Source organism: Plectropomus leopardus, chromosome 2 (assembly GCF_026936395.1).
Source record: "Plectropomus leopardus strain MGB_pleo_1.0 chromosome 2, ASM2693639v1, whole genome shotgun sequence".
Taxonomy (NCBI): Eukaryota; Metazoa; Chordata; class Actinopteri; order Perciformes; family Serranidae; genus Plectropomus; species Plectropomus leopardus.
The window spans coordinates 39,880,890-39,902,904 of NC_142177.1; the positions used below are offsets into that span (position 1 = coordinate 39,880,890).

Here is a 22,015-nt window from a genome sequence, read left to right on the forward strand (position 1 = left end):
TTTAAAAGAATTACATTATAAACAAAAGAAAATGATGCAAAATGCTTTGTATAAAAACATCTGTGTAAAATTACATTAAGTTCTATAAAAATGTCTACCGTGCGCTTACAATGCCTATTAAGGGGTTAAAATGTTATTTGTATTATTTTGTATTCAGGAACGACGACCTCGCGGCAGTACTGCGCGTGTCCACGCGGTCTCGCTATAATCCGGAATCACTTTCCCCTTCAGGTCTATTTTTGTCCGGACCGGGTGTCAGGTTCCCCGCCGGTTCTCTCCCCGGTGTAACTTCTCTCTGTCCCCTCCTCACTCGCCATGTTGTCGGGTTAAATCTGTCGCCGCAGTGTTTTCGTTTCTTTGATAACGTTGAAAAAAGTTTTCATATCGCCGCTGACAGCTGTGAAAACACCGACATGTCGAGTGTGTCCTACCACATCTCCAACCTGCTGGAGAAAATGACCTCCACTGACAAAGATTTCAGGTAAGAGAGCCAACGAGCAGCTCGTGCGTCTGACAGTGAGAGGACACTTTTTAGTCCTGACTCACTCTGACTCTGCGTGTGTGTGTGTGTGTGTGTGTGTGTGTGTGTGTGTGTGTGATTTCTCTTTTTAAAAAAAATATCTACTTCATTTGACATGTTTTTTTTTTTTTTAGCGTGAATTCACACTGGTAGTCTACTTTTTAAGCGTGCCACGGTGTGTGGTGATATAAACAACGAGCCACTTTGACCCTTAAAAAAATGCTTTTTTCTAAAAATCCCGCATTCAAAACTTCATTTAAGGGACTGTTCGTTAGTTTTAAGAGGGGAGGTGGTGCTGCAAAAAGGGAGAGGCATTTCCAATCATTTTGACTGGAACTTGGCTGTATTATGTATTTATTTCACAGATTTTCAAAGATAACACACCTCCAGACACGCTGGCATGTTTTCATTGAAATCCGCCAAATTACACAATTCATCATAGCCACAAATTATAAAAAGAGAAATTATCGTTCACAGCAAACATGCAGTGTCGAAGTTCATTGCCTATTATACGCCCGCACTATCTGAAGATGGACTGTGAACAGACCGAGTACTGAATATGATTTAGGTTTAATTTCTTTAAATTGAGACACAAATACTGGGGACATTAGTTTAAAGTAATTCAGTGAAAACATAGCTTGATTTTGCCAAGCCCAAATGTATTAATTGTTGATTTAGTAACGATAATGTTAATTAGGTTAATTCTTTCTAGTACAAATATTTCCAAAGATAAAAGCATGTTATGATCTGTCTTAAGTTATCAGCTTATTAAATAGTAAAGCCTAACCTGTCTTTGTCACAATATCAGTACTTAACATTGTTGTTCTTAGCCTTTTTAAACATTTTTATGCTAACTATTTTATTTCAATCCCCCAATATTTGTCACTCATTTTAATCAAAGAACACTTGATTTATATTCAGGACATTCAGAGTCCTATTGTGTTCTTATAAAGTAGGTCTTACCATGACATTTTTTTTCATATCAATCAATATCGATATATATCACGATATAAATCAAATCACTATTTCTGTCAAGCTTTAAGGTTTTCTTTTACTCCTAAGTGAGATATGAAGATATAAGGTTCATTTTGGTTTAGAAATGTATTTTCTGTCAGACATTGAACATGACAAATATACTGTAGAACAGGCGTCACCAGCTGGAGGACCTATTCTACTAAAATTCCAAAACCCAATTTAATTTCATCAGATGTTCATACACAATGTATTTTACTATTTTGATTACACTACAATGTTATTCAGTTCTAATTTCATTTGATCTTTTATCTGCTTTTGTTTTTCTACTATACATTTAAAAAAAAAAAAGTGTTACTAAAGGTATTATTAAGTGTATTTTTTAAAATATTTTGATTGTTTATTTTATTAAATTCATTATTTTAAAAAAAATTATTATAGAATATTGCCTTTTTTAAAAAACATAAATTATATAGACTTTTTTCACTAGATTCATTTCATACACAATGTATTTTAGTGTTTTGATTATATTGTAATTTTATTCAGTTCTATTTTGCTATTTACTTTTGTTTTTCTACCATACATTTAAAACAAATTAATTAATATTTATTTTGTTTATTCTATTTTTTTTTCTTCTTAATTTTAAAATATATACTATTGACTTGTTTTACCATAGATTCTATACACAACTTTATTTCATTAAATTCATTTTTATTTTATTACAGCTTCATAATCAAAATAATATCTGCCAAAACTACATAAATATCTACTCATTCGGATCCATTCCATTACTACTTATTATACTGCTGGGTAGCCTGTGAATCTCGCCAAGAAATCAATTAAGTTATATTTTATCTATAATAATACATAGAAATGATTTGTAATCTGAATCTGCATCTAAAGCAATCAAATTAAAAACGAAAAATTTGCCTCCAAACTGTTGTGAAGTAGAAGAATAAAGTAGCACAAAAAGGAAGTACGTGTACCTAAAAAATGCACTTCACTCTCAGCTCATCTGTTTTGTGTGTAAATGTGTGTGTGTGACACCAGGTTCATGGCGACTAATGACCTGATGCTGGAGCTCCAGAAGGACAGCATCAAACTGGACGAGGACAGCGAGAGGAAGGTGGTGACGATGCTGCTCAAACTGCTGGAGGACAAAAACGGGGAGGTGCAGAACCTGGCTGTAAAGTGGTAAAAACACAGAGGATTTTTGTGTTGTTCATTCTGTGCAGATGGATATTTAATTATGATTGGGATACCTGAGCAAGGACTACATTGCATTTTAATTTTTAACGCTTTGAAACCTGGGTAGATTGGCTTAATTTCTTTTTTAAAACATGGAAAGAAAGCACAACTTAAGAAAAAATTACCCAGAAATTGGCAAGAAATTGCACAAGAAAAAATACAACAAAAATTGCCTGAAAATTGGCACCACAAAAAAACAAGCAAACAAACAAAAAACCAAACAAAAAAAGAAAGAAAAAAAGGTATGTGGAGAATGGCTGAAGTTTTCTGTGGGTGTGTTTGATTTGTAGCCTGGCTCCTCTGGTGAGTAAAGTGAAGGAGCCTCAGGTGGAGACGATGGTGGACACGCTGTGTTCAAACATGACGTCAGACAAAGAGCAGCTGAGAGACATTTCCAGCATGGGACTGAAGACTGTGATCGCAGAGCTGCCGCTGTCTTCATCAGGTGCGGGCTGAAACGCGCTCATCGCCGTCAGCTTTAACACTTATTTCTAATATGGTGATGATCAGCTTCTGATCCCAGCTTTTATATCAAACATGCTGCTGTGTTTTATTTGAGAAGTCAATATTAAGCTTTAAAGGGACAGTTAAGGTGGATTTAGTGGCGTCTCGCGGTGAGGATTACAATTTTCAACCAGCTGAAACTTCTCCTGGTTAGATTTCCCTCAGTGTTAATAGTTGTAGAGGTTTTTTAGCGGGAGTCGAATAATCCGCAAGTGCCCTTCCTCTAAAAAAAAAAAAACAGACCAGTACTAAGAGTTGCTCCTCGTGACAAAACTCTAAGAAATTCTTGGAAATTATGACGTTTTCTAAGAATTTCTGCTTAAAGTTAAGACTATTTTTACAGATGAGGAGCTGCTCCCTATGTATAAACATCTCATTTTAAGGTTACAAAAACACATTGATTCTTATTGTGGGCTGATTATTTACTAAAAAAACATACTTATTATATTATATTCCTTTTCTGCCAATATATCCCTCTAAATCCTACACACTCGACCTTTAAAGTAATTACAAAATAGTCCCTGTATTGTGAAGTAGATGTTTTTTGAGTGTGGTGTTTTACAGAAGCACAATGAAGAGACTAAAATGTACTTTAACATGTAATTGTTTTATTGATAGCATACCCAAGTCACATATAGGTATATTTTTATATTTCAAAAAGACATCCTGTCAATACAAACATATATTTAAAATGTACGTCAAATACAACTGATACATGTGCAGTGACAACAATTCATGACAAATTTTCACTTTAGATAATGTCCCCTAAATGTAATAAATTTATGCATAGAGTATTATGAGGCATTAAATTCTGACTGTTCCAGTCAGATGTGTTTATTATTCAATGTGATTTAAGGGATTTATCATAAATGTTATTTTTAGGGCTCTGAATTTAGAAAAATTATATTTCTGACTGCAGTTGAAGGCAACAAACACTTTACTTTGCTTACATTTGTTTGCCAGATCTGTTGGTATTTGAATTTTTGCTCTGGGTCTTTGTATTTTTTGTGTTTTGTCAGGTTTGACGCTGACAGTCAGTGTGTGTAAGAAGATAACCTCCCAGCTGATTGGAGCCATGGGGAAACAAGAAGACGTCTCGGTTCAGCTGGAGGCCCTGGACATCCTGTCGGACATGTTGGGAAGGTAACAAAAGCCGTTTTTGTTATAGGTGATGAAAATGAGGTATTAAGCTGGAAGAGAATAATTTTATGTGCATCACAGAGGTGCAAGACTATTAATAACAGCATATATGAGAGAAAAAAGTAGTGCCTGCACACTTAACGCCATGCCACGTGAGTTTAATGCAGACTCTCTGCTATCCAAAAATTGTGTCTATTAACCCTTTGATTCTTGTGTAAATTGGCATGATTTCTTTCAAAAACATCATCGGAATCCACGAGCAACTTAAAAACATAAGGCCCAAAAATAGCAAGAAATCAGCGAAAAGTTACAAGACAAATATCTGAAAATAAGCACACAAAAACAACAAACAAAAAACGAGAAAATGACCTGAAGTAAGTGCTAAAAAATTAAATTAAAATTAAATTTTTTCTTTTTAACATAATTTGAAATATACAATTAAGAGAATTTATCATTTTATTGTTCTTGGGACATTTTTCCCCTGCAATTTGATAATGTTAATAAAAAAGCAAAACAAATAATTTTACAATTGTTTTTGACCAATAGGGAACCCACTTGTCAAGCCCCTTGAGGGTTTTTCTGGGTCTCCCCTGCATTTTTAATATGTGCTAAATAAATCAAATCAGTATCTAATTATCTAAAAATTTCTGATCATTTTGTTGTCACGTTTTAACTTATTTTTTGTTTGTCAGGTTGCTTGTTATTATTTTTTCTTATTTTTTGACAGACATCAAACCAATTTTTTCAGGTTTCAACGATTACAATGCTTGTGAAAGTTGGTGCAGTACAAGAAAACTGATGGTGATCCAGGTGTTAAAGGGTTAAACTATTAAAGACAGCATTTCGATCCTACTACTCAAAATGTTGTCTCCATTGAACTTGTGTGGCATGGAGTAAATGTTTTTTTGTTGTTTTTCTTATATACACAATTTATACACTTTATTTATAAACATAAATTATTGGGTTGCTCAAATATCAACAGGGATTTTTATGTGCATCATTTTTATTATTTACCTTGTTGATATTTTATTTTTCATTCCCCAGGTTGAGTGGTGCTCTGGTCAGTTTCCACAGCTCTCTGCTCTCCAGTTTGCTCCCTCAGGTGAGAAACAGCTGAAGCAGAATATGGCCGCAGCAAAAAAGCATAAAGTCAAGACAACAATCAGCTGATCTGTAAAGCCACTGTATGAATAAGTGTGTGTGAATGAGTTAACGTGGCTTGTGAAGTGAGTGAGTGGTCAAATGACTAGTGAAGTTCCATACAAGCTGTAATAAAAGCTTATATACAGTACATTAAGTGACATGATAAACAGTATGTTTGTAAATGGGGACATTATTATTTAAAACAGGTGTAAAGTGACCAATTGTTTTTTGCTTGTATTTTGCAGCTTACTTTAATTTATTTAATTTATTTTTTATTCATCTATTAATCTTTTTTTCATCCATCTCTCATCTGTTTGTCTTTAATTTCATTCACTCTTCACCCTGACGCTCCGTCAGTTAACCAGCTCCAGGATGGCGGTTAGGAAGCGCTCCATCTTGGCTCTGGGTCACCTGGTGCCCTGCTGTAGCCCCGCCCTCTTCTCCCAGCTGACTGAACACCTGTTGACGGAGCTGACCAAGGGCCCGCCCACTTCCACGACGAGGACTTACATCCAGTGCCTGGCAACCATCAGCCGTCAGGGCGGCCATCGAGTCGGTGAGAGCTGCTGCTGTGTTGGTCACTTGTCTGTCGTATTTGTGACGTGCTTATAATGTTTGAGCCAGAACGACCCCTCAGGTTCTTGTGACCCGTGTTTTTGGGCCTCATGCAAGACACTACAAAAAAAACAAATTTACTCTTTTTTTTTTCGTATCCAGGATTTGTTCTTATTTCGTTAGTACCCACTGATTTTTGGGATTCACCAATGTTTTCTTATTTTTTGCTTATTTTACAAGTGGTTAAGAGCACTCTTACCAAGATGAGAGAAAAACATCTCATTTTCACAGACCTCAAATTGTTGTCCAACACAAAGAAACAAATGCTTTGCATATGAGGAACATTTACAAAAAATGCATGAATATCATTTAATCAAGCTTAGATAATGTTTTAGAATATAATGACTCAATTATTATATTTCAGGGCTATAGGGAAACTATAATACAATACTTAGTGCATTGATCCTAATTACTGTAATTTCAGTTACTGTGCGTACCTACAATGTAAGAAAGTAGTTTTACTCAGGAACTGCATGGAAGCACAAATTTGATGCCTCTTTACACTTTTACTCCACTACACTTAAGAGGGAAATATTGTAATTTTTACTCTCCTGATATAATCATCGTGTTGGTCTGTAACAGCTGGATGTGACAATAAGTGTCTGTTTGTTTGCATTAGTTTGATTTTATTTAGCTCTTTATATTTCTACTTTCTTATTACAAATCCGTCAGTCACCTGACGTTGTTTTTGTCGACCTGCTGTGCATCACACACTTTAAATCACTCCTTCAGTGACTTGGCTGATGCTTTTATGTTTCATTTAAAACTCATTTACTTATTTTTTTTCGTGTAACTTTTATGTGTGTGCGTGTGTGTGTGTGTGTGTGTGTGTGTGTGTGTGTGTGGTCTGTAGGTGAACACTTAGAGAAGCTGATCCCGATGGTGGTGAAGTTCACCGGTGTGGAGGACGATGAGCTGAGAGAGTATTGTTTCCAGGCCTTTGAAGCTTTCATACGCAGGTACATACACACCATGCACTGTTTAATAAAGACGGCTGATATGACAGGGTTCCCACTGTCATCCAAAACCTGGAAAAGTCATGGAATTTCACATTTTCCAGGCCTGGAAGAGTTTGTTACAGACATCTTCCATGAATAACCTTCCATGCAATGTAATGTGACATTAAATTTATTTTGTGAAGCTGTTGACATAATATAGCGCTAATATGCATCGATTTGTTACAACATTTTGATCATCATCATTTGGTCTCTCCTTCCATGTCTGCCAGCTAACTTTAATAATGTTTGAAAATAATCTGAATCTGATTTGTTTGAGAAATGTACAACAAATCACAAATACACTTTGTTCAAGTGTTTGTTTTTCTGAATAATTGTGACTTTTATTAGTTATTATAAAAATGTGGTGTGACATCATGACAGTTGTGTGTTCTTGATTAATGGCCCTGCTCATAATTGGGTTGCACAAGTGCTTTAGTGGGAACTCAAGGCCGTGGAGATCACTACTGCGAAGTCTCTGACTCCAAATGACTTCATCAGTGCCAGATGGCAGCGGCTGTGTCTGGGATGTTTCGAGACATCGTCCGTCTTTATTTATATCTTCATTTATTCTGACACTTTCACACTCTGTCTCTCTATTGCTCATGCTGTGTCCATTTATTTCCAGGTGTCCAAAAGAGATGTCCCCACATGTTGCCACTGTTACACAGCTGTGTCTGAAGTTCATGACCTTTGACCCTAACTACAACTATGATGATGCGGAGGAGGACGAAGAGGACAGCATGGACATAGAGGACGGGCTCGATGAAGGTCTGTGTTTGTTTTTCATCTTCTTTAGGCTCAGTAATATGATTTCTGCATATCTTCTTCCTTTACAAATAGTACTTTGTTGTACTGTAACTTTAAAATGCTTCACCTCAGTAAAAGTACTCATACCACGCTGTGAAAACACTTCATCCATTGCATGTAAAAGTACCACGTCGAAACTTCCAAAACTAAATTTGGACATAAATTTAAGTAAATGTGCATGTTTACATCTTATCTTGTCATGTCATATTGTGACGCGAAGAATCAGACGATGAGTACAGTGACGATGACGATATGAGCTGGAAGGTGCGGCGCTCCTCCATCAAGTGTCTGGAGGCGTTGATCAACACTCGGCGGGACCTCCTCCTCTCCTTCTACTCCTCCATCTGCCCCGCTCTGCTGGCCCGGTTCAAGGAGCGCGAAGAGAACGTGAGAGCAGACGTCTTCGCTGCCTTTTCAACACTGCTGAGACAAACACGAATGGGATCGAGTCACCGCGGCCTCATTACGGCGGGGTCAGACTCAGCAGCGAACAGGGAGGAGGACCCAGCTGTCAACATGCTAAAGAAACAGGTACAGTGATTTTACTGTGCGTACACACTAATTTACAGCATGTGAGAAGTGAAATGTTGTTTTCAAAGGGCAGAAGATGAAGATTGAGATATCAGAGTTTGAGTTATAGAAACATTTTCTGAAGACTCACAGGGCAGAATTAATTATTGTGAGCGAGCAGAGCTGAAGATCCAGAGTTTCAGGAGTTTTAATGGAGCTCCAGTAGCTTTTACAATAATCCGCGTCAGAATTAGTTTTCTACATGAAGTATGTGTACACATATAAGAAATTTGATACTGCTTTTTTATTGCTCTCAATATGTTCACACAGAAATATTTATAACAGCTGAAAACATGTAGTATTTCACACATCAACACACACGTCAGAAATGATAAATCAACACCAAACAAAAAGGTTGGCAAATCTGTTTTGTAACATCTGCTTTGGTTACCGTGTGCGTGCGTGCATGCGTGTGTGTGCGTGCGTATGTGTGTTGTCTGTCCAGGTGCCGGTGATAGTAAAGGCTCTCCACAGGCAGCTGAAGGAGAAGAGCATTAAATCTCGACAGGGCTGCTTCTGTCTGCTCACTGAACTGGCTCACACCGTACCTGGAGCTCTGGAGCAGCACATCCCTGCACTAATACCTGGTACACATACACACACACACGCACACACACACACACACGCTTTACATTTTACACTGCCTTTTTCCTGCTTTTTATCGCTTGCTCATCCTTCCTAACATCTATTCATCTTTTCGTTCAACTGCTTCTCCTTTTCCTACACTTTATCCCTTTTAACATTTTTTTCTTTTCCCCTCTCCTCCTCCTCCATCTCCTCCTCCTCCACCTCCTACTCCCTCTCCAGGCATCGTATTCTCCCTGACAGACAAGTCCACCTCCTCCACCATGAGGATCGATGCTCTCTCCTTCTTCCATGTCCTCCTTCTCTCCCACCCTCCTCAAGCCTTTCAGCCACACATGCAGGTTCTTAAAACTTCTCCTAAAGCTTTCCTTCACAATAAATGTGAAATATTTCTTAAAAGGATAATTTGCCTCAAAAACGGTTAAAATTATCTTGTGATGAGCGTACGCAGACTTCTTTTCTCCCTCTATGCTGTGGTTTCTGCAGGTGCTGCTGCCTCCAGTGGTGGCGTGCATAGAAGACACGTTCTATAAGATCACCTCGGAGGCTCTGCTGGTCGCCCAGCAGCTGATCAGAGTGATGAGGCCGCAGGGAGAGACCGCTACAGCTGGAGGATTTGACCCCAAACCATTTGTCAAAGAGGTGTGAAAGGCTGGTTTCCTCTGGTCTGTGATGCTTTGGTTGTTTTGCTCTGCTCTATACTTTAGTTTATATAGTTGCTGTATCCTGTTTTCGTCGATAACACCCAGAACTTTAGTCAGCTGGCCAGATGCTGTCTGAATTCAGCCCTGTCTCCTACTCCTTTTTGGACATGAAATACTTAACATTTGTTTATGTCCGATGGGCATTCTGGTGTTGTCTTTCTTGCTTACATTTTATTTAGTCCTCCTATTTTATTTTGCATGTTCCAAATAAAATTGTAGCTTAAGTACTCACAATTCAGCCATATAATTTGCAGATTCTTTTTAAAATTTACAGAAACAAAAGGGAAATAGGGAGGGAGAGATTGTTTGCTCTGGGTTTATTGACCATGTCATATGCAGATATAAACAAACTTGTTACAGCACCATAAGCAGAAAAAAATCCATTAATTTATCACATGCATGCCACGTGAAATGTGCCATGTGGTGAGTTCACTGGCAAGTAAATTACTGTGACAAGGTCAACATGGTTTGTGTCCAAACTTTGGGTTTAAAGTGAACAACACATTCATAAAATAAATGTTTTACAATAAGGCATGAATAAAACATGTAGTATGACAGTGTTTGGTCCATAAAAAGCTAGAAAAAAATGATAACCATGTTGTCTTACATGTTGCGCTTAAAATAATGTAAAGTTTTTGTTTGTCCAAGGTGTTTTCTGTAACCCTGAAGAGGCTAAAGGCAACAGACATCGACCAGGAGGTGAAGGAGAGGGCTATTTCCTGTATGGGTCACATTGTGTGTCACCTTGGCGACCACTTGGGAGCAGAGCTGCAGGGTGTTTTGGCAATCTTCCTGGAGAGGTTGAAGAATGAGATCACAAGACTGACAGCTGTCAGGACCATCACACTCATCTCTGGGTCTCCATTAAAGGTTTAGTATAAAGCAGTCTTTCTTTGACTTTTATTTTTGTATTTATTTAGTGTATTTATAGAGATTTTTCAGTTTATCAGACAAGACATTTACATGAGATATAATCTCAAATCCAGATATGTACGGAAATATAAAGATGCATGGAAGGAAGAAAAAAGAAAACAGAAAACAACAAAACAAGACACTTGTGGAGTTATGAATTTAAAGTTCCAGGCCGGGTAGATTATTCACACAGTTCATGATTGGGTCCCAGGTTTTTTAAAATCTCTCTTGAGGGTGCATCTTATTTATTCCAGCTTGATGTTCTGCATCAAATCTTGGATCCATTGGCCCTGTGATGGAGGTCATATCCTTTTATATAAATAAAAATTGAGCATCTAGCTAATAGGCAGGAAAGGGCAATGACCTTCTGTGAGTGAGCAGGAATATTGGAATTATCTGGAATTAAGATGCCAAAAATAACTGTTGAAGGAGAAAGCATAATATTACAACTGTAAGCCTTGGAGATGGTTCCAAAAAGGATAACCACAAGGGGGCGATCTTTAAACATAATTTATGGTACATGGCTGCTGAAGTCTGTTTACACCTATCATATGTAAGGCTTATGTTTGGGAATAGTCTTCTTTAACATTTATTTTTTCATGCACTCACCAAAGCATTTAGAAAGAAAGAAGCTGTGGCTAAAAAAGTCTTTCTTTGCTCCATCTCATTCAGATTAACCTAACGTCCATCCTCCCAGAGACTCTGTCTGTGCTGGGATCTTTCCTGCGGAAGAACCAGCGCGCTCTGAAGCTCGGCACACTGGCGTGTCTGACGGCGCTGGTCACGCATCACGCTGCCAGCATCAAACCTGCAGCACTGGAGCCTGTTCTGAGCGAACTTCCTGCTTTGGTGGATGAGAGCGACATGCACGTATCACAGGTAACACACTGAGTTTGACACAAACACACATTAATCCCACTCCTTCAAAGTCATTTGCAATATTATACAAGGTCAATGGTCTTTTTTACTTCCCTATACTGTCCTCTTGTACCCAATATATAACTCACTGTGTGGAAGTGTGGGGAAACACATATAAAATGACAACAAATCTTCATCCTTCAAAAAAAATCTTCTTTTATTTTATTAATGAATTGATTAGTTCCGATCCAATCCCAATCTTGCCTAGGGCACCAAAAATAATCACTGAGCCTATGTGTGACTAATGTAGATATCAAAATTTTCATGTAGTTTACATTTAAGCCATGACGTACCTGTTTATGATCTTTCTATTTTATCCTGAATTGCGCAGCAATTTGAGAAGTCTGTTAATCTGTTAGAGCTGTTAATAAATGAAAATAATCTGTCTGGTGTTCTATGATGATGATTGTGGTATCACCTTGAAGATGGTTGACAAGTACATGTGATGAATTAATGGTATGGGCGCTATTAATAACCACCGTCGTGCGTAATGGTTGCGCGCAATGACAGGTGTTTTGTTGGAAAACCTTGCTGGTGGGCCTTGCGATGGTCTGGCGAACTGTCCAGGGTGTACCCCGCCTTCCGCCTGAGGACAGCTGGGATTGGCTCCAGCCCCCGCGACCCTACGAGGACAAGCGGTTACAGAAAATGACTGACTGACCTTGCTGGTGTGAGAAAGTTTGTAATTGATAGCTGTTATTATAATCATACAAATACAAACTGGTGATGCACAATAATGATTATTACCGATAATTTCCTGCTTCTCGTGGCCAATAAGATACAGATAACAGATAATTCCTTTTTGTTTGTTTTTCATTACCTGGCGGTATGACTGGTGTTTAGCGGTTACTGTTAGCAGCGAGCATGCGGATCGAGACATTTTGGTGCCCTAGAAGAGACTAAGACAACCTGTGGACAATGACAGCGGAGCGGATATTCGGAGACCCCGGCGGCAAATGAGAGCGTAGCAGACACCGGCGGATATACCGGTAGCAAATGAGAGCGGAGCGGATCAGTCAGCATGAGTAACTCATCCCCGACTTTGTCTTTCAATCCGCAGCGCCGTGAGGTCTCACCGTGCAGGCTGGTCAGCAGGTCAATGAAATGAAAAATGAAAAAATACTCTTAAAAAAAAAAAAGATTAATTGTAAAAATTTGTTGAGTAGCTTAAAATCATGACTATTTATAGCCAATTGTAACACTAATCAATACTTTCTACTCTTGTGTGGTTTTTGACTAACCAACGGGGAAATAAATGTTAAAGCTCCTTGAATCAGTTTTCCATAACACAACGTGCTGTATGTTATTGATATTGTTACATGACACGTGGTATGTTTCTCTTTAGGTATCCGTCACCTTGCTGACCTGCATGGCCAAAGCCTGTCCCTCCTCTCTGGCTAAGATCAGCTCCTCCGTGCTGCCGGGAGTCTTCAGACTCGTCCACTCTCCCCTGCTGCAGGGGGGAGCGCTGGCAGCAATACTGGACTTCCTACACGCACTGGTGCTGTCCAAAACCTGTAACCTGGGCTACAGGTAAGATGGTGTGTATGTTTTTTAGCTGAGTGTTGGTTCTATCGAGGCCCAAATGTCCCCCACAACAATAGAAAACAAGCAAAAGTTTTAACTGGAGATGACAGTTTTCTGGTGGGAAAACTGTTAAATGTTGAGGATAATTGCTAACGGTCTGTTTTTCTTGTTTTAATACTGATATGAATCTGATAGTTTTGGATGTTAGTTGATTCTTTTTGCCAATATTCAAATGTGAACATTTTCATGTTTAAGAAGAAACAAAGAATGCATACATCCAGTGTTTCCCTCAGGCTGGTAAACAGCACTTATCTTATCAAGGGACATGAAACTTTCCAAAAACCACAATGTTGACATTATTTTAGGTGATTAGAAGCCCATTAAAAGACAATACAGTCGTGAAGCAGTGCTTTAGAGCTTTTACAAGACAGTTAAAGCTTTAACATGCTGTTACAATCAAGTCTCGAGTGTGTAGAGTTTAGAAATTGATATCCAGCTGATTACAAATTGACCCTTAAAGGGGAATTGTGCTGATTTTACACATAAAGGTCAGTTAGGATATGTCGTCTGGAGCGCAGAAGGAGCTTCGTCAAGTCTGAGAAAATAACCCTCGTTATCCCTTAAGAGGTCATCTCAGCTTGAGCCCAGAGCCGAAAATGTCAGAGCAGAAAGTCGATGTTAGAAACTGGAGGCCTGGAGTTTGGAAGACATCAACCCTTTTAGAGGGACACCAGATTTTTGGACCACAACTAGCAACTCAATATCTCAGTCTGTGTCCTCTTGATGTGTGAACAAGATGTGTGCTTTTAAATGAATGCATAAAGTATATGATACAAATCTAATTTATGTGAGGAGGAACATCCGTTCTGACATGACTACAGAATATTTGATATTTATCTAAGTTTTAGCTGGATCGTATGGCAGGAAAACTGATGCCTACATCTGATGACACCACTCAGATTAAAACAGGATTTACTGCTTCCACACTTGCAATTGTTTTATTGTTTATCATGAGTTTCATTCAACAAAAGCACCAAATGAAGGTGGAAGAAGCTACTTCTTTGGCAGGATGCACTTTTAACTTTAAATACAGTTCAATAGTTAAAATTGTCAGTTAATCTCAGTTAATGTGTGTAACAGCTGAACACAGCTGTTTCTTTTAAGCACAGTTTGGATTATTTTATGTCTGATTCTACATACATTTCTCATGTTGTGCTATTTTGTCTTTTGGGGAAAATTTTAATTAAGTTAAATTGGATTAAATAAATTCAGTGTGTCACACGACAAGACTTTTTTTATTTTATTTTTTTTTGTAAAACACTTTGAGCTACATTTTGTGTATGAGAGGTGCCATATAATTGAGGTTTATTATAGTACTATCATGTGAAATATTCTGACACCTCCTTTTCCCTCCTTTTTTTCCTCTCCTCCTCCTCCCAGTCAGTTGCTGAAGTCTCTCACAGATCCGTTCCACAGCTCCTCAGCAGACTCCAACATCATCCACAGACAGTCGTACCAGTCTGTCGCTCGCTGCGTGGCCGCTCTCACCTCCTCCTGCCCCAAAGAAACACCAGCCACTGTGGCTGGCCTCCTGCAGGAGGTGAGTGGGATTTTGTACCCTTTTAATATACAACACCTCCTGTATGACTTTCCTTGTACCTCCTCTACAATCCTCTCCTCAGGTGAAGAATCCTAAATCTCCAGAGTCTGCTCGAGTCCTGGCTCTGCTGTGTCTGGGGGAGGTGGGGAGGAGCGGCAGCCTGGGAGGAAGTAAGGAGGTGCAGGGGGTCATCCTGGAGGCCATCTCCTCCACCAACGAGGAGGTAAGGCATGCATGGCTACCAGGCTGCAATCACATGCGACAATAACATTCATCACTGGCAATAACATTATTATATGACAAACCTACATACTCATCAATTTAAGCTATTCTTCAAAATGAAAGACAAACAACAACAAAAACTAATTCACACTTACAACCTTCAAAAAGTGCTTTGAAAACCAAAAGTAAAGTACACATTTTTAAACTTATACTTGCATCATTCCATAATTAGACCCCAATAATAGAGATACACCTCTTTTTAATACCCTTTTAGCTTTGTGGATGTTACTTAGAGTTCATCTGGACACTTTTTATTTCTCCATCCACGCAGTTTGCTCGCTCGCTGTGTTTCAGAGAAATTTGTTAGACATCAGATGATGTGTTGTTGACATGTTGACAAAAAATCGAAAAGTCAGAAAATCAAAAAGTGACCTGTCTGATAATGTGTGTGGATGGTACAATGTTTAAATGTAATGAACTATAAAGGTATTTGTTAAAAATAAGAAAAGAAACCTTCCCTCTCTCTTCAGCATTAAACGTGCAGTTAAACCTTTTACTGGATGAATAAAGGTTAAAAAAAAAAATAAAATTTGAATACGATCTTTGCGTTTTCAGGTGAAGACGGCAGCGTCCTGCGCTTTAGGCAGCATGGCGGTCGGCAGCCTGAACGACTACCTGCCCTTCTTGCTGAAGGAGATCTCGTCCCAGCCGCGGAGACAGTACCTGCTGCTGCACTCCCTCAAAGAGGTCATCAGGTGTGTGTGTGTGTGTGTGTGTGTGTGTGTGTGTGTGTGTGTGTGTGTGTGTGTGTGTGTGTGTGTGTGTGTGTGTGAGTGTGCTTTTTTTTCCCTTCTTCTCTGTGAGTGACTTCTCTCTCCTCTCTCAGTGTTACCTGTCCTTTCTCTCCTCATATTTTTCTGCATTGGTTGTTTTATGAATTTGCTCCACGCCCTCATCGATTTATGGATACATATCGATTCTGAAAGTCTGAAACGGTTTCAAAACTCATTTTCAGCGTTATTGGTACACTGTAAAATGTGACAAGCTAATTTCACTTTACTTAAAAGATTTAATTCTAAGTCTTAATTTTTGTTAAGTTTATATATAATTGTTAAGTTAACTTAAAATGTTGTTATATTAAATAAATAAATAAAACTTTTCTAAGAGTTGTTTAACATTTTTTATTCTTTTAATTTCTGAAAAACAAATGTTTGTTTGACACAAACTTATTTCACTTTATTGTAGTTTGTGTCTAGCGTGGAGTAGTCTGCTTCTTTTTTGTTGTTTGGACAGCACAGATGCTGACTGATGTATTTTGGAATTCATTCTATTCGCTCCATTTATTCACCTGCTTTCAGGAATTTATTGTAGGATGATTTTTATGATGATGATGATCTGAAGCAATGTCCAAGCATGATCCAGTTCAAAAAGTGGTACAAACACGTGGTTTTTACAAAGTACTGGGACACATATTGTTTGTTTGATGTTTATTTTGGTTATTGGTAATATGTAAATATATTTGGTTATTTATGTTTGTTAATATGTAAAAAAAAAAAAAGAGAGAAAGAAACAGGAAGGCAACAGATGATTAATTGATCACCAGCAAGGGCAGGATTTAATAAGCTTATGCCTTCTCCTGCTCCTTTTTGGACATGTTGAGAAAATGATGTTTGCTTTTTGTTTTGTTCTAGCATGTTTGAAATAAAGCCTTCATTCATTCATTCATTCATGATGATAAATGGTGGTACTTAAAACGTTATCACTGCTTTCTTATTTGTTAGGTAACATTTCTTGGTGCTTGCTATTTTTCAGAACATTTGTAACAAATTATGCTTTTAAAAACATTGATTTAGGACATGTTCCCAGTGTAATTGCCACCTATGTAAGCTGGTAGAACAGACAAAACTCTCCAAATTCTGCTTTAACCACACTGTCTGCGCTGAATACCTTCTCTCTTTGTGTCTCTATGTCTCTGTCTCTGTCTCTCTCTCAGTGCCTGTCCAGCCTCCAGTCTCTCGCCCCACGTGGAGTCCATCTGGGCGTTGCTGTTGCAGAACTGCGAGTGTCAGGAGGAGGGCACCAGGAACCTGGTGGCTGAATGTTTGGGAAAACTCACCTTAGTGAACGCTGCCCAACTGTTACCCAGACTCAAACAGCAACTTAGAGCCGGTACGATGTGTGAGGATGGAAAGGTGTGTGTTTGTGTCTGAATGAGTCATTCAGCAAGATATCTATGGTGATGCAAATGTTGGTGGACAATTAATCTGTCTTTCTGTCCGTCCAACACTTTGGTCCAAAGCAAAATATCTGCAGAAATACTGGTCAGATTGTTATGAAGTTTAGTTTAGTTTAAGGTTTGTTTGCAGTTTTAACAGGGACAGTTTCTTTTAACCAATTTTGGTTATTATAAAATAAGTCTTAAAAATGATTCTTTATGCTTTAAAAAATAGAAATAAAAATAGGAATAAAAGGAAGATTCTTAAAAAGTCTCAAATCTAACTTGTCTTAAGCTGCAGGTACCCTGTTAAAGATTCATTAATAAAATTACGCGATAATAATAGAAGACTCCTCCTGTTCCCTCACAGGTTCTCCTCTGGCTCGCAGCACAGTGGTGACGGCCGTCAAGTTCACTATTATCGACCAGCCGGCTCCCATTGACGCTCTGCTGAAAGACTGCATAGGTACAACACACAGACACCAAGACACACTTTTGTTGAAGGTTATTTTTAGGATAAACCTAATTCTAAGTCCTCCTAAGTCCCTGTGAAACAGACGTTTATCTTCGGTGATGTGATATATTTGTGGCGGGATTTAGTCACAATAAACAGTCAGAGAGAAAAGAGAGTGAAACAAGTGCTGCTGATCAAAAAATTCAAATATGTAAAAGAACTTTGCATTAAAAAAGTTATTATATATATTAAAAATTATTTTACAGAATTATTATTATTTTTAAGCATTTTTGGAAGTAATTTCCGTGCTTTTTTTTTCCCTTCCAATTATTTAGTCTTTTTTCTGCCAATTTTTGGGTCAGTTCTTCCTAAGTTGCTCATTGCCCCTTTCCCATGTTTTTGAAAGAAATAAAGCCAATTTGCTCACGTTTCAAGGGGTTAAATTAATCTGTCTATTCGACAGCAATGATCTCATCAAATCATTTCTGTTTGGCAGGCGACTTCCTGAAGACGCTGCAGGACAACGACATCAATGTGCGGCGAGTCGCTTTAGTGATGTTTAACTCTGCGGCTCACAACAAACCATCTCTGATCCGAGGTCTCCTAGCAACAGTGCTGCCTCACCTCTACAAGGAGACCCAGATCAGGAAGGACCTCATCCGAGAAGTGGGTCGGCACGATGGAAACTTTTATGTCTGACATTCATGACTTCATGTGCAGATGCTTAATTCTGTGTGTGTACTTCAGGTGGAGATGGGTCCATTCAAACACACTGTGGACGACGGTCTGGATGTGCGTAAAGCAGCGTTTGAGTGCATGTACACTCTGCTGGACAGCTGCCTGGAGGCGCTGGACGTCCTGCAGTTCCTGGATCATGTGGAGGAAGGACTCAAAGATCACTATGATATCAGGGTGGGTGGAAAAACAAAAGAAAAATAAATTAATGGAAGACTGCATCATAAGAATTGTACTAAAGTACAATTTTGAGGTGTTTTCTGTTTGATGCTCATTTATATTTCCAGTCTACTTCATTTCAAAAGATATTATTGTGCTTTACTCATCTGCAATTATCTGATATCTTAAATAAGTTTGCACATTTCCACTTTGAGCCATGTTGTAAGATTTAGGGGGATTCGGTGCCACGTAGAAGTGAGGATTGTAGATTGCAACCAGCTGAAACTTCTTCAAAAATGCAAGAAAAGGAGCGCTTCCTGGACTCAAAAGTCAGTCCGTTCGAGGACCTCTTTGGGTGGGGATATACTGGGATAAATAGTCAAAAATAAAACTCCAAGGCACTCTCTTGAAATGTTAAAATGCCTTTCTCTCTACAGCATGGTCATGATGAACCTTTAAAACACTCCTACGTGTTTCCGGGTGCAAGTCTCTGTCAGGGAGTCAAACAGATCTCGGGACAACAAAAGGTCCTTTTATATTGGTTGAACACAAACAGGAAATTAACACCAGTATCTGGAAAGAGTGTAGGTGTTTACATATTCCAACAGATGGCATCATTCAGGTCCGTAATACTCATAAATAGTAAATATAGCAAAAAACAGAGTTTTTACCATGGCTGAATTATCCACATTATCTCTTGCTCTCCAAAACACACAGACTAGGTAATCTAAAATGAGAAAAAACACTGAATAATGCAGTTTCACGTAAAAAAAAAAAACAACAACTGTTTTTTGTACATAGTGTTTAGTTTGTCTCTTCTGGGATACTGTAGAAATATGGTAGTGTAACACTGCGATCTCTGCAGACGAGGACTCGCTCTCCATGTAGATATAAACATCTCATTCTAAGTTAGCGAAAACACAATTCTTATTTTCAGGTGTATTACACACGAAAGAAAACACACTAGTTATATTATATCCCAGTTCTTCCAAAATGCCCCCCTAAATCCTGCACACTGGATCCTGAACTTAAATTTTGAATGCTGGAGATTGAATAGATTAACTTTTGTATTGTTACTTTACTTAAGTAAAAGATCTGAATGATTCTTCCATCACTGGTTAAAATTTTCAACATGCATCATGTTATTTTCCAAAGTTTAGGGGAAAGTTGACAATGTTACCAAAACATCTGCCATTTTTTTTGGTTAAGAAATTAGAAGCAAAAACCAATTAAGCAAGTGGTGCATTGTTCCAGTGAGATGCAGGAAGAGTTCATGTTGATGTCTGAGTGAAGAAGAAAACTGTCAATAATCTACTGCAGGCATAAATGCTTACTGAAGCCATTGCTCTAAATGACAATATTAGTGTCATTTGTTTTCTTGACTCTACTCTCCCACTTTTTTTGTGTGTGTGTTTGTGTGTTTTTGTGTGTGCTGCAGATGCTGACCTTCCTGATGTTAGCCAGACTGGCCTCTCTGTGTCCTGCAGCTGTTCTCCAAAGACTGGACAGACTGATCGAGCCACTGAAAGCTACCTGCACCACCAAGGTATCAGCTCTCTTTAGAGTCAGCGATTCACGTTATGATTGACATTTTTGTTATTTTTGTCCTCCTACTCGCATATGGCTATTTGTCTGATAACGTAATGCACATGCATGAAGTGCAGCTGTGATGTTACTGTTATCACCCGATCCGCGTTTCTAGTTTAAACAGAGACAGAAGGGGTGGCGTTGTCAAAAGTTTTTGCCCCTAAAACTATAATAACAAATCGTACGAAGTTTAAACTGAAATTTAACATACTGGCACTAGCGCTGTGCAATATGACAAAATATATTGTCTGATGATTTTAAAAAAAGTCTATTCTTCAATATTCTGCAATATTGTTTATTAATTTTACATCATCTGATAACGCGTGTGCACGTGTCTACACAATGCACGGCTCCAAAACAAACATGAAGGAGCTGGAAAGTGACACTTTTCTATTCTGTTCCTTTATGTAACATGATAACAGTATTTTCTCAAATTTTATTATAATAGTAGTATATGTTACTTTATTTTATGGAAGTAGCCACTTTGTAACTGTCCTTCATTTAATAATTTCTCCTTTTGCAATTTACAGTAGTTTAGGGAGATGTGAAAAAAAATTATATATGTATATGTATAGTCTAAAAATATCGTAATATTATTTTAAAGCCATATCTGATACTTAACTTGAGTATTTTGACTGTATGCTACTTTATACTTGTATAAGATTTATACTTTTTGCTGCACTACATTTACACTTACAATTACTTTTTACAGTAAAATACATTTATGTTTATGTCAGCGTGCAGTAAAATAGGCTTAGTACTAATCCACCCAGTAGTGCTCTAACTTAATTGGCTCCACATTGACAAACTACAAAATTGAAACAATTACACATGTATTTTATTAGTATTTGTAGATCATGGTGATTGTACTTTTACTCAAGTAAAGGATCTGAGTACTTCTTTCACCACTGCTTAAGTGCTCACTATTTACATATTTCAGTTAAACGTCGATGGAAACGATTCTGACAATGTCATAATAACTGATAAAAGTGAAGCCCAGAACTATTTGTATTTTGTCTTTTTTATATAATATAATATAATATAATATAATATAATATAATATAATATAATATAATATAATATAATATAATATAATATAATCTGATATAATAATGAATGTAGCATTGAGTACATAAACACGTGATGCTGATTCCATCTGCGCTGACGTGGATCTCCGACCTCTCCTCCTGCAGGTGAAGGCCGGCTCTGTGAAGCAGGAGTTTGAGAAGCAGGAGGAGCTGCGGCGCTCGGCCATGCGCGCTGTCGCCGCTTTGCTGGCCGTGCCTGAGGTCGAGAGGAGCCCCAGCATGGCCGACTTCGCCAACCAGATCAGAACCAATGCCGACATGGCCTCCATCTACCAGAGTGTCCAGGGAGGAGAGGGGGGAGGCTTAGGGCCCGCAGAGAGCATGGATATGAGCTAGACTCTGGGTGACGGATGTTTTATTATGATGTTTTTTATAGACAGGGTTTAAATACAGTAGATAAAGTGATTTAAACAAGAACAATACTGTTCAAATTTGTTACAAAAAACACAAATGTATTATACAAACTGGGCTTTTTACTATGAATTCCCACTCTGACAAAAATGCATTCAGTGTTTGATGTGGACTTAAATGGATTCATTTTCTGTTCTTCCCAGTCACAATTTGATTTATTTTAATTTACACGAAATAAAGTGGAAGCAGCACTTTGAAAAGATTCAGTGCGGTTTGTGTCTGAGGTGCAAGAGATCTAACTGCTGAAATGTTGTGCTACTAGATTTAAAACAAAATGTTTTTTGTGCAGTTTGTTTTTGCGTCTACCTATGACACGAGCATACTAAACCAATACAAACATCTTAATCTCAGGAAACGTGAGCAGCGAGTTTTAACCACAAG

At 38.1% G+C, this 22,015-nt stretch overlaps 1 protein-coding gene across 1 annotated transcript; it reads left to right on the forward strand.

Moving 5' to 3' along the window:
• The first annotated feature begins 379 nt into the window (after positions 1 to 379).
• On the forward strand, positions 380 to 21,836 carry cand2 (cullin-associated and neddylation-dissociated 2 (putative)). Its single transcript, XM_042510669.2, has 24 exons — positions 380 to 481; positions 2,543 to 2,686; positions 3,031 to 3,185; positions 4,264 to 4,387; positions 5,429 to 5,486; positions 5,885 to 6,083; positions 6,996 to 7,101; positions 7,766 to 7,908; positions 8,168 to 8,478; positions 8,963 to 9,104; positions 9,325 to 9,443; positions 9,589 to 9,744; positions 10,455 to 10,676; positions 11,391 to 11,597; positions 12,982 to 13,169; positions 14,604 to 14,763; positions 14,846 to 14,986; positions 15,601 to 15,740; positions 16,979 to 17,154; positions 17,571 to 17,666; positions 18,151 to 18,320; positions 18,402 to 18,566; positions 19,987 to 20,094; positions 21,329 to 21,836. Exons 1-24 carry the CDS (start codon positions 414 to 416, stop codon positions 21,557 to 21,559), a joined length of 3,729 nt encoding a protein of 1,242 aa, XP_042366603.1. The 5' UTR covers positions 380 to 413; the 3' UTR covers positions 21,560 to 21,836.
• The last annotated feature ends 179 nt before the right edge of the window (positions 21,837 to 22,015 follow it).

What these genes read in the sequence shown, in the direction of transcription:
- cand2 (XM_042510669.2), top strand. Translation starts at nt 414, where the DNA reads ATGTCGAGTGTGTCCTACCACATCTCCAACCTGCTGGAGAAAATGACC. An exon ending in AGAGGACGGGCTCGATGAAG is followed by an intron (nt 7,909 to 8,167) that starts GTCTGTGTTTGT and finishes TGTGACGCGAAG; the next exon opens with AATCAGACGATGAGTACAGT. An exon ending in TCTCTGGGTCTCCATTAAAG is followed by an intron (nt 10,677 to 11,390) that starts GTTTAGTATAAA and finishes CATCTCATTCAG; the next exon opens with ATTAACCTAACGTCCATCCT.